General features: G+C 40.5%; 1 protein-coding gene across 2 annotated transcripts in view; it reads right to left on the minus strand.

Annotated features, from left to right (window-relative positions):
- Positions 1 to 15,000, minus strand: part of LOC306991856 (zinc finger SWIM domain-containing protein 6) — a 100,465-nt gene that overhangs the window by 14,754 nt on the left and 70,711 nt on the right. For both annotated transcript variants that reach the window (XM_079600081.1, XM_079600082.1), the window contains exons 5-9: positions 13,498 to 13,677; positions 11,328 to 11,504; positions 10,466 to 10,612; positions 7,790 to 7,939; positions 4,889 to 5,155 (exon numbers count right to left, since the gene is read on the minus strand). In XM_079600081.1, the coding sequence (XP_079456207.1) occupies positions 4,889 to 5,155; positions 7,790 to 7,939; positions 10,466 to 10,612; positions 11,328 to 11,504; positions 13,498 to 13,677 (921 nt within the window). The remainder of the gene's footprint in view (positions 1 to 4,888; positions 5,156 to 7,789; positions 7,940 to 10,465; positions 10,613 to 11,327; positions 11,505 to 13,497; positions 13,678 to 15,000) is intronic.

Genomic DNA, 15,000 nt, shown 5'->3' on the forward strand with positions numbered 1-15,000 from the left:
CTGTCGTCTGATTGATAATTTACACTTTTTCAACAAGTAAAAAGCCTTTTAGTATAATTTTAAAAACGTCCTCCTTATGCTCGCGTTATATTTCGTGTAAAATCTTGTTTTTTATTAAGTAAATGTAAGAATAACTTTGATATTGTTTGTAATATTTCAAGAAAAACACTTACTGTACTGAAGCAACTTCGGTTTACTTGATTATCCATATCATGAGTCTCAAATATGATCACCAGGAAGGTTTATTTGTTCATTTCTTAATCATTATTGTATTGCATTGCATTATATATTTTAAAACTACAGAGTTTTGATCATAAAACTAAGTATTTAAATATCATCTTAAGACATATTGGCAGTTATTGATATTTATAACCATTTTATGTCAGTATCTGCTATACTGTTATAAAGATCTCATTGATATACATTACAAGCATCAAAGTTTCATCACTTTTTGTCCATATAAATATCAGCATTTTGCAGCAAATTGCATATTTTTGCTCAGTTTGTGTCTCTGAATAAAACTGAGCAGTTTTTCTCAATATATCATACTATAATGAGCCATAAAAGCCTGATGCATCAAATTTAATACTCAAAAAGATTGTGTAAATGTTCAATAAACTGTTATATTATATAGATTAAAAAATATGACCATTATTTCACATGTCAGGCTTTACAGGGTTAAGTTAATGTCAATTTAACAACACGTTGTCATTTTCATGGATCTCTGATGTTGGTAAATGGTCACATGACATGCAAGTAAACAAAAAATATTTTATGAAATACCTCCAATACCATAAATACCATGAAATATTTCATCCTTTTTACTCAGTGTTATGCATCTTGTCATTTATTTTTTATTATTAAGTCCTAATCAATGTCTTTAGATGTAAAACTTTTGTGAAATGTGTTTAAAATGACATTTTATTTTTTGTACATTTTTTTTTCAGCACTAATGTTAACAACTCAAGTTTAAAAGTGCGATCGATGACTTTAATAAAGCTGTCGTACGATTTCAGAAGATCTAACGCATGCAGACGTTGTGACATATGGTTAGAAATGCACAGATTTGTTGGTACAAACAGGGTGTGAGAAAGAAACGCCTTAGGAGGTTCCCGTTTCAACTCACACACACACACACACACACACCCAAGATACCCTTGCATGACACATCAAAATCACAAAGTGCTGTGGCGAAGCACTTCAAATACCACCATGCATATCTCGCCATCATAACATCATAGTTCGGTCGTAGGTCAAGAACACACACACACACACACACGGATAACATCCTCTGAAAAGCTGCAAGTAACGTTATCCATTTCCAGGCGAAACGCACAAAAAGCAGGCCGAGATGGGCTTGTGCTGCATCATGGGTAATCTGCTTACAGATCGTTTTACAGACCCTCCCCCCTCCTCATCCTCTAACCAGATGAAAACCACACACCCACTTTCAAGAGCGCAGGCCTGTTTTCACACTTGTCTACAATATAAAGCCATATGTGAGAGCTTAGCTTTCCCTGTCATTAGATTACTTGTGACTGAGAGCGCAGCGACCACAAGCCTCTTCGCAAACACACACGGCACTAGACATACAAACAGACATCGACTAAGTAACAAACTAGACATTTATATCATGTGCTGCCTACCTAGACATCTTAACCAAAATAAAACCTCATATGTGATGCTCTAAAATCGGCAGACTCACAAATAGCGCTACCCATGTGAAGCGCATGAGAGACTTAGCATGGTGCCAAGCATAACAATACATATTACTCACACATATTTGGTCAAATAATATATATTAGTCAAATTAAATATTTAAGTACACAATCAGCATTTATGTCAACTAATTAACCACTAATTCATTTTTATACTGAGATTCTCTGCAGTGCATGTTTATGCTGGCCTCATCAGATCTCTTATTTTGGCTAAATTATAAACCGCACTGCACGTATACTGCAGAGCAAATGCAATCCCAGAATGCCTTGTGACAAGCTTTGAGAAAAAAAATTAACTTTATTTTTTAAAATACTTTAAACTTAAAATTACGAAGCTCAAAAATATCGGGTAAAATTTAATTTGACTGTTTTCATGCTTATTAGTGCATCAAGATGTTAGCTTAGCAACATGCTAATCTCTTTCAAGGGATGCAAGAGTCAGATTAACTCCTATCTATACAAACCAAAATATAGGGATGCACCGATATGAACATTTTGGCTGATAGCAATAACTGATAATTCCTTATATTCGAAAGCCGATAACCGATATAATGGCCGATAAATCCAAATTTTATAAAAATTTTGAGAGCCTGATTACAAAAGTCTCACCATATCCCAAGCACACAATGTTATGTAGCCGATATGACAGACTTGTGCAGCCCTTCACTGTATTTTCCTGTTTTGAAGTGATTCCAATCATATTTCAAGCAATTCAAACCCATCATGTTGAACAGTGCACATCTGAAGAGTCTCAGCTGAAGGAAATAATACATTATTTATCGGCTTTAATATATCGGCCAAATTTTCTTATTGGGCCAATACCGATAACATTAAAAATTAGCATATTTCGGCAGATACTGATATGGTGGCCGATATATAGTGCATCCCTACTGAAATGTAGAACAACAGCTCAACAAATTCACATGTAAAACATATTTGACAGATCATCACCAAATTCTGATGCTTTACTGCTTATTATGTTTAAATTGCATTAAAAAAAAATGCATATTTCAGATTGGTAAAGCCATTGAGCATGTGGAGTCCCAAGCGCGTCTCAGATCATTTTCCTATGGGAGATTCTAAAGCTAGCTGCAGTTACGCTATGACATTACCACTGGCCGATTGGCTGTTTTATTTAAAAGGCCAGACTTATTCCACCATATTGCACATTCTCCCATTCATAGTAATATGAGTGAACTGTTCAATTGAACTATCCATGTAGCCGATAGACAGCAAGGCAGCTCACCAGGCTTGGAACAGAGCTGCAGTCACGTCTTGCTAAAGTTACTAACTAAAAACACACACACTGAACAGCTGAGCATGCTAACTCTATTACGGCGTGTGCTGGAAGGGGTGGCATGCTCTGGATGTCTCTCAGTGCGAGAACACTCTTGTTGTTTTGTTGGATTTTCATATTTGGCCAGAACTCCCCCAAACCCTGTAGCCAATCGAATGCATGCCTTCCTGTTTATTGTGCCACCGTCACGCTCTTGGCATTTGCTGGGTGGAGGAATCCACACTGCGGGGCCAGTTTATCAGTTCTCTTCATTCTTTCAAAACAACCCAGTGGCGTTCAGAGGCAGAAGACCGTTTCGTTTTACTCCCAACACCAGCCGCGAGTGAAACAAACAGCCTCGTCCACCACTGAGCACTTTTACACATACTGAAGACCGCTCTGAGGGAAAATGTAGCTTAATGCAGTCTGTAACTTTATTAAACTAGGAAAACAACAGTTTCTGAAGTAAGCAAGAATGGTCCATGCCCCTGCAAAAGTTAGCAACTTTCCAAATGGTTTCTAGGGCATTGCTAAGCTGCTGTAGGTGGTAGAGAGTCCGTTTCTAAGGTATTCTTAGTGGTTACAAGGGCCTTGAAAAGTAAGCGACCACCTAGCAAGGCCAAAGCAACCACAGAATACCTTTGCAACTAACAAGCAACCACCCAGAACACCCTAGCATTGCCCTAGAAACAACTGGTGAGTTTTGCAGAAGAAATGTCCATGACGTTGTGATCCCTAGATCTGTTCACTTCGCATCATGCTGATTTCTGTATGTTTAGTATATATTTTATTCAATTTATTTTTACGCTTATTGGACTATCAACTTTTGGAGGGTGTCCCGTTCATGGGTTTAGCTCCCATACTAGTTAAACAACTAAACAAGCAAATTAGGGTCTTTAGGATATAGGAACTTCTTATCAGGTGTATTGGAGAAGGTTGTAGCTAAACGCCTGTGAAGAGACGACTCGACGCCTGTGAAGAGACGACTCGACGCCTGTGAAGAGACGACTCGACGCCTGTGAAGAGACGACTCGACGCCTGTGAAGAGACGACTCGACGCCTGTGAAGAGACGACTCGACGCCTGTGAAGAGACGACTCGACGCCTGTGAAGAGACGACTCGACGCCTGTGAAGAGACGACTCGACGCCTGTGAAGAGACGACTCGACGCCTGTGAAGAGACGACTCGACGCCTGTGAAGAGACGACTCGACGCCTGTGAAGAGACGACTCGACGCCTGTGAAGAGACGACTCGACGCCTGTGAAGAGACGACTCGACGCCTGTGAAGAGACGACTCGACGCCTGTGAAGAGACGACTCGACGCCTGTGAAGAGACGACTCGACGCCTGTGAAGAGACGACTCGACGCCTGTGAAGAGACGACTCGACGCCTGTGAAGAGACGACTCGACGCCTGTGAAGAGACGACTCGACGCCTGTGAAGAGACGACTCGACGCCTGTGAAGAGACGACTCGACGCCTGTGAAGAGACGACTCGACGCCAGCGATATGTTATGCCCTAAATTAATACATGATTAACTAACTGTATTTTTGCATGTACATTTCTGAAATGCATTGTCTGTAAAACTGCTTTGAAATAATATGTATTGTGAAAAGCGCTATACAAATAAATTTGAATTGAATAAACTCTGCAGGAATGAACTCTTGTCTATACCATGTGCAATACTTGAGAAAATTGTTAAAGGCATGCTTCATAAAGTATTTGGCTAGATATTTAGCTGACGCATGAGGAAATCAAATGCATCCATTCCAAAATTGTTAACTACATCCAAATTGCTTCCTCAGGCTATTGATATATTTTAGCTTTAGTTAATGAAAAACCAAATAGCGTTCCCTCCGGTTGCACCGTAAATCTGCGAAAGCACCAATACTCACCCTCTAATAGGAAGACAGCTTGCTTGCGGAAGATCTTGACCAGGGTATCGTCCAGGTCCACTTCCTGCAGTTTGGCGATCAGGTGCTCCTCGTTGCGGCACACCTTCTCTTGGGCGTAGAGTCCATCGGGCATGATTCTTTGCTGACCCAGTCCCATCAGGGCCGTTTCCACCGCCAGGGCCAGGTATGATTCACCCTCCTCCAGGAATCGGCGCGTGGACGGAAACAAGTGCAGCTCGCTGTGCTTGCTCGAGCTCATTGTGCTGGCTACAGAGGGTGAGAAACAGAAAGCACGTAAGAAACTGGGAGGTGGTGACACCTCGAGAGTTAACCACTGAGACCTTCCTCCCAGGCACTGGTTCTTAGACAGGTCTTGTTGTATAATGAGGCACCAGAGAGGAACTCTGCCTGGTCTAATGAAGCAGCTCAGCCGGATAGGGCATAAGGCAAGGCATGCTCAATTAGGCTCCTGAGTGACTGAGGTAATACACTGTACCCTGGACTCGCAAATGCATTGTGTGGTTCATGCATCGCATTCATATCTGTGAGATGGTGCGAAATGCTGTTGGATATGACGAGGCTCAGGCTGCATTTAGAAACTAGGAGAGAAAGAGAGGCAGACAGACAGGCTGAGCCATTGCTCTTCACTCTTCACTGATCTCAAGCTATGTGGTCGCCAACTCCGACTTGCAGCTCTGAGCCTCTCAATCCTTCCAAACAATTCTGCACCAAATCCAGCTTTTTAATTGGCTGCAATGGAGTCGATTGGAAAGGCTGTTTTTTGTGCTGAGAATTGGCCCCTTAACCAATCAAAAGTCTGTATTGAGTGCGGAGGGATCAACATCTCAGCCAATTAAAAGGCTGAATATGGTGCTAAGGATGGACGCCTCAACCAGTCTCCAAACTGGCTTTGAGGAACTTATCCTTAGCACCAAATCCAGCCTTATAATTTGCTGAGAAGTAAATCCTTCAGCACCAAATCCAGTCTTAATGGGTGTGAGGAACTGATCCACACCAAATTCAGTCTTCTCATTTATTAAGAGGTCAATCAATAAGGACCAAATCCACCATGTTGGTTGATTAAAAAGGCTGGATTTTGTGCTGAGGATTGGTCCTAATCAAAAGGCTGGTTTTAGTGCCAAGGGTTTGACCTCAGCCAATTAAAAGGCTGGATTGACTCCTCAACCAGTGTTGATTGGCTATGGGTTCCTTTCACCAGTTCCTTTAACTGGCTGAGAGGTTAATCCCTCAGCACCAAATCCAGTCTTTTCATTGACTGAGAGGAACCGATTTGGCACTAAGGAGTCGGTCTCTTAGAACCAAATCTATCCTTTTGATTGGCTGCAATGGATTTGTGCCTCATCTTTTGATTGGCAGTGAGGAATTGAACCTAAAGACCAAATCTACCCATCTCATTGGCTGGGTGTCATCGATTTCTCTGCACCAATTCCAAGCTTTTAATTGGACGTAACGAGTCATTCCCTCAGGTTTCTATAATTTAGATTTCACCATGCAAACACAGGGCTAAAATAAGATGCGATTTGCCTGAAGGCCTAAAGATATGCTAAGATTAAAACAAGTTTCATAAAAGGAATTTTGAGCAAACCCCTCCTTTAAAACCTTGAAAGGCACAGCAAAATGGCCATGTGTTAAAAAACACATAAAAAAACCCTGGATTTCTGATCGTTCATGCCATTATTATTTTAACAGCAAAGTGAATCCAGGGCTCCATGTTCTTGGTTACACATTAATACCAATGGTGACTCATTTGGGGCTAATAATGAGAAGCATCATAATGTTTTAATGATGCCTCTTTGGACCTGTGCAGATGGCTCCGGGAGGATTTAATGTCCTAATCAAAAATGAGCGCAAAGAGGGAAGCTCGAGGCTTCACACCTTCTTTTATCCTGCAATCCCACCATCAAATCTCTTTCTTTCTCCTTCACTAATAAACTCAAAGTTCAAAGACAACCACAGAGATAGAGAAATAAAAGCCAGTGCTTTGGCTTAAGGGGAGCCTTGCCTACTCATGGACTAGGTGAACAGCCTCTTCACTAGCAGGAAGCCCTAGACGGGAAGCTGGGGAATTAGGAGGGATACGTCCGGCAAGTTACGGCTCCTACATAGTGTCCACAGTCCACATATCCGGTGTCATGCAAAATCCTATCCCCATCAAAATCTCTTTTGGACCGTAGGACTCCTAATTAGGTATAGGTTCGTTTGCTTGCACACTAGGCTAATGCCTCATTGGTGCCCATCTTGAGTTGGAGACGGGCGATCGCACCTACGCTTTCTGATGCCAATCAGAACGGGCATAAGCCCAAAGGCAACAATAAAGTATAATTGCAGCGCCGTGTTCTCTGATTGTGATACAGTCATCTCTCCAATCAAAGCTCATGAATAAGAGATGGGAACAGAAAACATTAAAATTAAAAGTGCATTAAAAATGCAGCAGGGAAGAATAAAGTTACGACTTTTAGGCTCAGATAAAAGAGACTCACCCTTTACTCTTAATGTATACCATAACTTTTTAATCAGACACCACATCTTTTTTATAATCAGAGTTTAAAGTAGAAGCATAAGTGAGGTTAGTTGGAGAGACAGTTGATCGGTCCTACTACGGTGGTCTAAAAATGTGCAGAAAACTCCCATTGCAAATGGATGTTGTGTCAATAACAAAGCATGTTCCTTGATGTACATTTTACAGCCATGGAGAACATGCTGTATAAATGTTTACATTACCAGTTTTAACTATAAATATTACAGAGGATGCTTAAGATGCCTGGCGCTTTAACAGGGTGTTAATAGGACTTGACAGTTTCAGCTAGTTCGTAAAAACACTCAGTAAATAACATGAATCATAAAGATTGTGATGTGCTACAGCATCTCGCGTCGCAGTACCTGAGAAATCTAGAAAGCCTCCTTGCGAACCGTCTTCATCCCCGCGGCCGGTTTCCATCAGCGTGCTGAAGAGCGTCCCGATGGGGTCCAGAGGGTGTCCCACCCACCCTTCTAGATTAGTGATGGACGTCACCCCTTTATGAAGCAAATCTAGAGGGAGAAAAAATAAAAGGGTTTGTTTTTCAAAGGTAAACAAACAAACACTATTTTTTACCTTATATTGTACCTTGTTATTGTAAAATAACCAAGATGGCGGACAATATTTTCAGTTCTGTCGTCATGCATTGATAGAAAATGTAAAAATGCACAATTGCACTATTTTATGTACTTATTAGGGCATCATAAGACTCATACTCTTTTCATTTCAGTTTATTCTTGAATCACGTGAACTCCCAGAATGCATTGCAAAGAACTTTCATCCAAAAATGGAAGATGAAGATGGAGAGAAACTATAATTATATTTCATTTAATACAAAAACAAATACGTAATGTACAGATAAAAACAGCACACCTACCAAGAGTCAAACCCCCACATGCAGTCTGACTTTGTGAGCCGATTTCCTAAAGCATGCGTCTCTTGTGGAAATCACTGCACTAGTGTTTTACATAAAGCCCAGGACCGGGCCATAGAGCCGCCTCATTTGAATAATATGAATTATGCGTGGGCACTTTCACCACAACAAGTAGTCATTTGCATTTAAATACAATTGACCTGAGCCCTGCTGGGCACAAGTGGACATTCAGCTCTAGTGAAGAGCAGTGCTGCATGAAACCGTTACCTGGCCATTAGATACTGAGACACGGAGCACAGGCACACGCCGCTGGAAAGATAATTGGGTAACAATGCTGCCATTTTTGGCCTTTTTGGCACTGTTAGTGATACAGATAACAGAAAAAGGACAGGCAATGATGGAGAGAACATGCCATATTCAAACTGCACGTGATTTGCATCAAAGTGCCTGGAAGACTAGGTGATTTCTGGCAACATGAGCGACTGCTGACAATGCAATGATGGTCTGTTAAGAAAAAAAAATGTTTTATCATCTAATTGGACCTGATGCGATAAGATTCCAGTGACAAGCAATTTGTTAGTCCACACCAGACGCTACTACGAGATGTGACAAAGTCAATCCAAAATCACAGCCAATCAGAAGAGAGTGTGGGCGGAGTCTGTCTGCAAGCGCGCTGCACTCGCAAGTCGCAACCAAATCAATCCAAAATCACAGCCAATCAGAAGAGAGTGTGGGTGGAGTCTCTCTGCAAGCGCACTGCACTCGCAACCAAATCAATCAAACATCACAACCAATCAGAAGAGAGTGTGGGCGGAGTCTCCCTGCAAGCGCACCGCACTCGCAACAAAATCAATCCAAAATCACAGCCAATCAGAAGAGAGTGTGGGCGGAGTCTCTCTGCAAGCGCACTGCACTCGCAACCAAATCAATCAAAAATCACAACCAATCAGAAGAGAGTGTGGGCGGAGTCTCCCTGCAAGCGCACAGCACTCGCAACCAAATCAATCCAAAATCACAGCCAATCAGAAGAGAGTGTGGGCGGAGTCTCCCTGCAAGCGCACAGCACTGGCAACCAAATCAATCAAAAATCACAGCCAGTCAGAAGAGAGTGTGGGCGGAGTCTCTCTGCAAGCGCACTGCACTCGCAACCAAATCAATCAAAAATCACAGCCAATCAGAAGAGAGTGTGGGCGGAGTCTCTCTGCAAGCGCACAGCACTCGCAACCAAATCAATCCAAAATCACAGCCAATCAAAAGAGAGTGTGGGCGGAGTCTCTCTGCAAGCGCACTGCACTCGCAACCAAATCAATCAAAAATCACAACCAATCAGAAGAGAGTGTGGGCGGAGTCTCTCTGCAAGCGCACTGCACTCGCAACCAAATCAATCAAAAATCACAACCAATCAGAAGAGAGTGTGGGCGGAGTCTCACTGCAAGCACAATGCACTCGCAACCAAATCAATCAAACATCACAACCAATCAGAAGAGAGTGGGGGTGGAGTTTCCCTGCAAGCGCACTGCACTCACAACCAAATCAATCAAACATCACAGCCAATCAGAAGAGAGTGTGGGCGGAGTCTCTCTGCAAGCGCACTGCACTCGCAACCAAATGGATATATAATCAAATTCACCAATATGACACCATTTTAACACCATTAAAAATAAATACAGAGTGACTGAAACAATCTTTGCCATAGAACTGGTTCGTTCACAGTTTGAACGGTCTTCTTTTATTTTGAAAATCTGAGGTGAATTATCCATTATCAATTATCACCTAAATAAAGCATATAATACCTGAGATTGTATATTGTTGTTCCAGCCACAACGTCCCAGAAATAGAAACATTGTCACATCTGGTTACGGTGTAATATATCATGCAATATAACATGGAGTGGATTTTATGCAAATAAGCAGTGATGCTAGACAGCAACTACCAATAGGAACTCAGACATGGTCTCTGTAGTCGAATGTTGGCAAGTTCATGTTAGCTCGTGCATCATTCTATAAGATGCGTCTCTTCCCACATACAGCAGTAATATTAAACGATGCATGGAAAAGCGTCCCGCCAGAAGCTCATGATGCATTATGCACTTCTGCAACTTATAATCAAACGCTTTCCCCGACCGAATGTTCAGTTTTTGCAAACATCCCAGTTTTGAACTCACCTTTCTTGTGGTTTCGGAAGAGCTCCAGCTGTTTCTGCTGCTGCCGGCGCAGGGTGTTGACGATGGCGATGGCCAATCGCAGTGCTTCCCGTGGGTAACCGTGAGATCTCAGTGCATCCACTCTGGCGCAGGCCGTAGGGACGTGTTCTGCGGTAACAACAAAAACGCTTTAAAAACCTCGGACGAGCACAATAGAGAAACATTCACCGCACGCAAAAGGCTAGCGGGACAGAAGCTAAACATTCCTTTCATTTACAGACAAACCTAAACTTATTCAGACACATTCAACATTTCTCATATTCACTATAGTTTATAAAATGGTAGTAAAATATGAGCAGAACTCAGTTGATATTTGACAGGTTTTGTCCATCCTTCTGTTAGACTGTCTCACACATGAATTATGTTGAATATCTGTCAGCTGGTAAATTTAACTACACAATTAGATAATACCAGTTTAGCTCAACCAGTGACCAAGCAATGCTTCATTGTGTTCAGTGTGTGTGTAAAAAGAGCATTAGCAATTACAGACAAAACACTGAAGAAAAATAGTGTCTGAATTATTTTTGGTCCCTAATTTTTACTGTTAGTCCAATATATGAAGAATATTTGGGTATAATATGTCACAGTTTACTTTATTTTGCTCTCCTCACTTACAGAAATGAACTATAGTGTCCTGCACACACTAGTAAAAAAATATAAAAAATGATATCTGGTGTCTGAATAATTTTGACTGTAGTTCTCGCTCCATATAAAGCCTCCATTCATTGCCTTTTTCCTTAAACTCGCTCTCCTTTTTTTCCTTAATGCTATAGAACTGCACAACACAAAGAGGCGAGTCAAGCAAACGTCTTTTCCCGCTCACCGTGCCACAGGGGCCAGCCGCGAGAGTCAAAGAGCGAATTTTCAGTGTTGTCATGGTAGCAGTAGTTGGTGTAGAGGTCGTCGTTGATAATGTGCTGTAAGTGGCTGTCTTGCCAGTGGAGATCGCATGCCTCGATGGCTCGCGTGAAAACCGTCCGGTGGGGCCGGGTGCCCAAATCTGAGGAAGAGGAGGAGGAGGAGAGACAGGGAAGAGAGAAAGGAAATTGCTCTGTCATTCTCAATGCTAGCTCTGAGAGCGAGGCCCGCGGGGGCCTGTCAGTCAGGGCCAAACAGTAAAACCTTCGGAAATAAGTCCGTAGATTAGTGCAGCGAGCTGAACTGTCATTCACGGGTGGTGCAGATTCTGGCATGACTGCTGCAAGGTGGCTTTACATACTGCGGCCGGCTGATATAGCTGTAATATAGCATTATATCTCGCCTTTTGGCAGTATTCCAGATATACAGAAACTAAACAAGAGAAATTCCACGCACGGACTTCATATTTTTGAGTGATAACACCAATGAATCGGTGAATTCGATTTTTAAATGTTTTTTAAAAAAGTCTCTTCTGCTCACCAAGGCTGCATTTATTTATTTTTTGTTGTTGTAATAATTAGCTTATCAAGAAACATTTCACTTAATAATAATAAAATAATAGCTTTATTGCAGACACAGGTCCATATAACACATCATACAGTACAAAACGGAGATACAAGGAGATACATAAATAAAAATTCCATATTAGCATATAGGTTATTGCACCAATGTCATCTTAACCTAGAAGTGTATCTATAACAGCTTTTCAGAGGACTGACTAGGGCTTCAATTATATAATATTTGGGCGATTTTAATTATACGATTAAAATCGTGCAGCTCTAATTAATGTAATATATAAAATATTATATAGGGCTGTGAAACGATTAATAGCATCCAAAATAAGAGTTTGTGTTTACATAATAAATGTGTGTGTATTGTGTATAATTATTTTGTATATATATATATATATATATATATATATATATATATATATATATATATACACACACACACATGCTTGTATATATTTAAGAAATATTTGCATGTATATACTATATATAGATTTATATATAATTTATATTATATATACATTTTTTATATATAAATAACACATTTTTCTTAAATATATGCATGCACGTGTGTGTATTTATATATACAAAATAATTATACAAAGTACACACACATTTATTTTGAAAACACAAACTTTTATTTTGGATGCGATTAATCACGATTAATTGTTTAACAGCTCTATATAATATTTTATATATTTATATTAATTTGAGCTGCACGATTTTGGATAAACTGAGATTTTAATTAGATTCTTTTATTAAATAAAAAATTCATAATTTACTACAGATTCTGATAAAAATATAAATTGCTGCATTCCATTTAAAATGTTTAATCCGTTAAAAAATTATCATTGAATTTTTTTTCATTTTTTAATCAGGTAGAGTGAATGATTCAATGACTAACTCATAAATAAATAAAAATGCCAGGATTCTTTGATGAATAGAAAGTTCAGTATTTAACAGTATTTAAAATTAACAGTATTTATTTGAAAAAGAACCTTTTGTAACATTATAAATGTCACATTTGATAAATTTTATGTATAAATTTAATTAAATTTCTTCAAAAAAATCAAACACTTAAGCAGCATATAAAGCATTTTTTTTTTACTGTCAACAAAACATATAACCCATATCATAAATATTTAATCTATCGCCCCACCTAAGTGCAAAATCTCTAATTAAATCTAGACATTTATCCGACTAGTCTACAGCCCATTCATACCCAAAATACCTTCGGAAAGGGGAAGTCATTTCTCAGCAATTACCTGTCTGGAGCATGAATATTTATAACAAAACACATCATAAAGTCTCCGCAGACGCTGTCGCCTCGGTATAAAAGACCTGACTAATCGAAAAGTTTCAATAGAGCCATTCCCCCCCCGATCCGCCCCTCGGTTTTGCCCAGAGTTATGATTAGCACAGCGAGGACAAAAGCCAGGGAGGAAGTGGTGAACCGCTGTTATTAGGGGCATTCCATTAGTCACACAAAGCCTAATAAAAGGGGCGCACGGAGGCACGGTTGATTAAAACACCCACCATCATCATCACACACACACACACGCTTACCTTGGTTGCCGTGAGCACCCTGAGGCAAGGCATTGGTTAAATTGGGCAGCTCGTTGCCGTGGTTACCGTCCTCCAAGGGACACACGTCCACACTGTTCCACTTCTTGAGCTGCCGAAGCCAAGCGGCCTTTTGCTCCGGCTTACAGTGCGGGTTCAGCACGATACACATCCACAAGGCACCTGGGAAACACACGCAGCGTCAACACACAGATATTGGGTATCGTTTGAATTTTCACCATTCTGCTTCATATTTCGATTCTGCTTAACGCTTGCATCTTGGAGCCTGTTTCGAGGTTTGCGTTGTCGAACACCAAACACTGATGTCGTGCGGATGAGCGGGTCGGATCGCATTAAAGGGGGGGTAAAATGCCCTTTTCACAAGATGTAAAATAAATCTCTGATTTCCCCAGAGTGTGTGTGTGAAGTTCACGCTCAAAATACCCCACAGATATATTTTCATATAGCATGTTAAAGTTGTCACTTTTTGAGGGTTTGCAAAAACGCACCGTTTTGTGTCTGGCCCTTTAAATGCAAATGAGCTGCTGCTCCCGGCACAGGGGGCGGAGCTTCAAGAGCTAGTGTGTGTTAGCAGCTGCGATTACACACACACACTAAACTGACAGAAACTGTTCTGTCTTTAATGTTAAACCGGAGTCAGACAAAGATGGAGAGACTCAAGAAGAAGAACATGTAGAAGCAACAGGACGTCTCTGAATGGTTAGTTGATGAGTTTATGTCGCTGATGTGGAGTTAACTATCTTCAATTAGCATATTCTGTCATGATAATCTATAAATCGCTCGTATAGGAACTGTTGTGAGATGCACACAGAGTGACTTTCTATTGCATGTGAAAAGACGGATGCTAAAGTTTGAGCTGACTCACAAATGTGCTCGACTACAACAACTCTTCCTCTTCTCAACATGGACTGTGTGTTCAGGGGGCGGGGCTTATGTAAATTCTAGGGTTGGTGATGTCACTAACCCAGGAGGAATGTTGTGTAGTTCCTATCAGCCGTTTGTTGTAGTCATTTTCTTTAAAAGCAAATATCTCCCTTTCCTCTGAACTTTGAGCGTTGTAACTTTGCAGATGTTGTTTATGATCAAACAGCAACATTACACACTAACTAAACATTACACACTAACTAAACATTACACACTAACTACAGTTAGAAAAGTCAAATCATAATCAAACACCCCTTTAAATCTAATCTGTTAGAACGGTGTCGTGTTAGCGGCCCCTAAGTTAATAACTAATGATCGTTGCGACGGAAGTGAACCAATCACAACTAACTTTAGCTGGACAATAACTTTATTCTAGATCTGCTGTAAAGACAAAACAATGTTACTGTGATCTCCTATTATCACTGTAAAGCTGCTTTGAAACAATCTATATGGATAAAAGCGCTGTATAAATGAAAGTGAATTCCTAATTTCGATTCCAATAAGGAAATTTTAAAAAATTAGATATTCACATGTAGTCTTATTGCAAAACATGTAATTGAA

The sequence above is a fragment of the Phoxinus phoxinus genome (assembly GCF_949152265.1).
Source record: "Phoxinus phoxinus genome assembly, chromosome: 23".
Taxonomy (NCBI): domain Eukaryota; kingdom Metazoa; phylum Chordata; class Actinopteri; order Cypriniformes; family Leuciscidae; genus Phoxinus; species Phoxinus phoxinus.